Below are 1,503 nucleotides of genomic sequence, written 5' to 3'. Positions count from 1 at the left end.
CTTCGCGTGGGGACGGGAAATGGCGGCGCACCGCCGTCCCCCGGAAACGCGGCCCCGGCGCTCCCGTTCCGCGGGTCGAAGAACCGAGCGGCGTTCTCCTCGGAGAGCTTATCGCGTTTTGCCCTAGCCGGGCTCTGGGACAGGTCACCCTCTCAGGGCTTTGTTACGAAAAGCGCAGCCTGTACGCACCTACCCTATATACAAATATCGCATACACGCATCCTTTTTTAATACTAAGTGACGGAGAAAAAGCTGGCAGAGCAGGAATGCCTGGTGCCGCCGCCGATACGGCCGCGCTACGAGGACCGCGAGGAGCAGAGCAGCAGCAGGATGAGGGCTGCGCGACCCCGGCCATCACAGAGGGCGAGGGGGCCGAGCGACCGGCCGCGGGAAACTGCGATAAGAGACGGGAAACTGCACGAGATTCCGAGGAGGGGGACGCGGAGTTGGGCAGGAGAGCGGCCGTCAGCTACAAGCGCGGTCCGGGCGGTACCCGGCTCCAGGCTGCGGCTGAGCGGCCCCCGAGCGCGGGGCTGAGGCGAAACTCGGTGAGGGGAGGAGCGAGCGCTGAGGTAACTCGCTCTCCCATTGGCGGGTTGGTGGGTCGGCGCTGAGGTAACTCGCGCTCCCATTGGTGGACGCGTGTCGGTGGTGCTGCTGGCGCGGGATGGCGCGCATTAAAGGGAGCGGTGTTGGCGCCGCGCACCGTAAAGGTTAGGGCCGAGTTGGGGGCTTTCGTCAGGGCCCGTCGCTCACCGCCTGTCGCTCACCGCAGTGTTGGCCGGCCGCGCACCGCGGAAGGTGCTGAGCTCAGGCAGGCTCAACGCGGCCCGCTCGCCGCCGCGGCCTGCCCGGCGCATCGGGGAAAACCCGGTGTGTGTGAGGCCCGTTCCCGCCTGGCAGGAGGGCATCGAGGAGTTCCTGCGGCACAGCAGAACTGCGATCCCGACGGAGAAGCGGCAGGGAGCAGCGGGCAGGGCAAGAAAAGGCAGCACGAGGCTAGCTGAGGTCCTCAGGTTGCTTTCCTGCAGGAGATCTGTTTGCTCTCACAGTCTCGCTGAGCCCTTTCTGGCCCGCTGCCCTGCGGAACACGGCTCGTCGCGTGGAAAACAGCGGGCGTGATCTTAAAAAAACTGGGCTTCAGTTCAGCTTTCGAGCAGGACTAAAAGTAGACGTTTGAGAGGCTGTGGGGGAAGCTGTGGTAAAACTGGGGTGAAACTAAGTTTCTGAAGCACAGTGATAGCACACCGTGTCATGGAGTTCCCCGTGCCCTGGGACTTGTGGGCACAGAGTGAGCGGTGCGTAGTGGAGAACTTCACCTCTGTTATTATTGCTACTGCGACCTTAACGTAGTGTTCTGCTTTGGAGTTCCAGGTTCCTGAGGCCCCTTCTCATTTCTTGTAAGTCTGGTGATTTGATGATAATACCCTCGGTGAGGCCTGTGTGAACACTGCAGCTTCTTTAATTGTGGGGGGCGAAGAAGGAAACCCAAAACCCGTGGTC

General features: G+C 62.2%; 1 protein-coding gene across 1 annotated transcript; it reads left to right on the top strand.

Moving 5' to 3' along the window:
- The first annotated feature begins 667 nt into the window (after positions 1-667).
- On the top strand, positions 668-1,007 carry PCLAF (PCNA clamp associated factor). The gene is given in 3 exon segments (XM_042824554.1): positions 668-713; positions 776-925; positions 928-1,007. Coding segments are annotated over 3 exon segments (276 nt in total).
- The last annotated feature ends 496 nt before the right edge of the window (positions 1,008-1,503 follow it).

This window comes from Centrocercus urophasianus, unplaced genomic scaffold (genome assembly GCF_019232065.1).
Source record: "Centrocercus urophasianus isolate 14NV4802_14NV808 unplaced genomic scaffold, USGS_Curo_1.0 seq_23, whole genome shotgun sequence".
NCBI lineage: Eukaryota > Metazoa > Chordata > Aves > Galliformes > Phasianidae > Centrocercus > Centrocercus urophasianus.
This window is presented reverse-complemented; position numbering and strand designations above follow the sequence as displayed.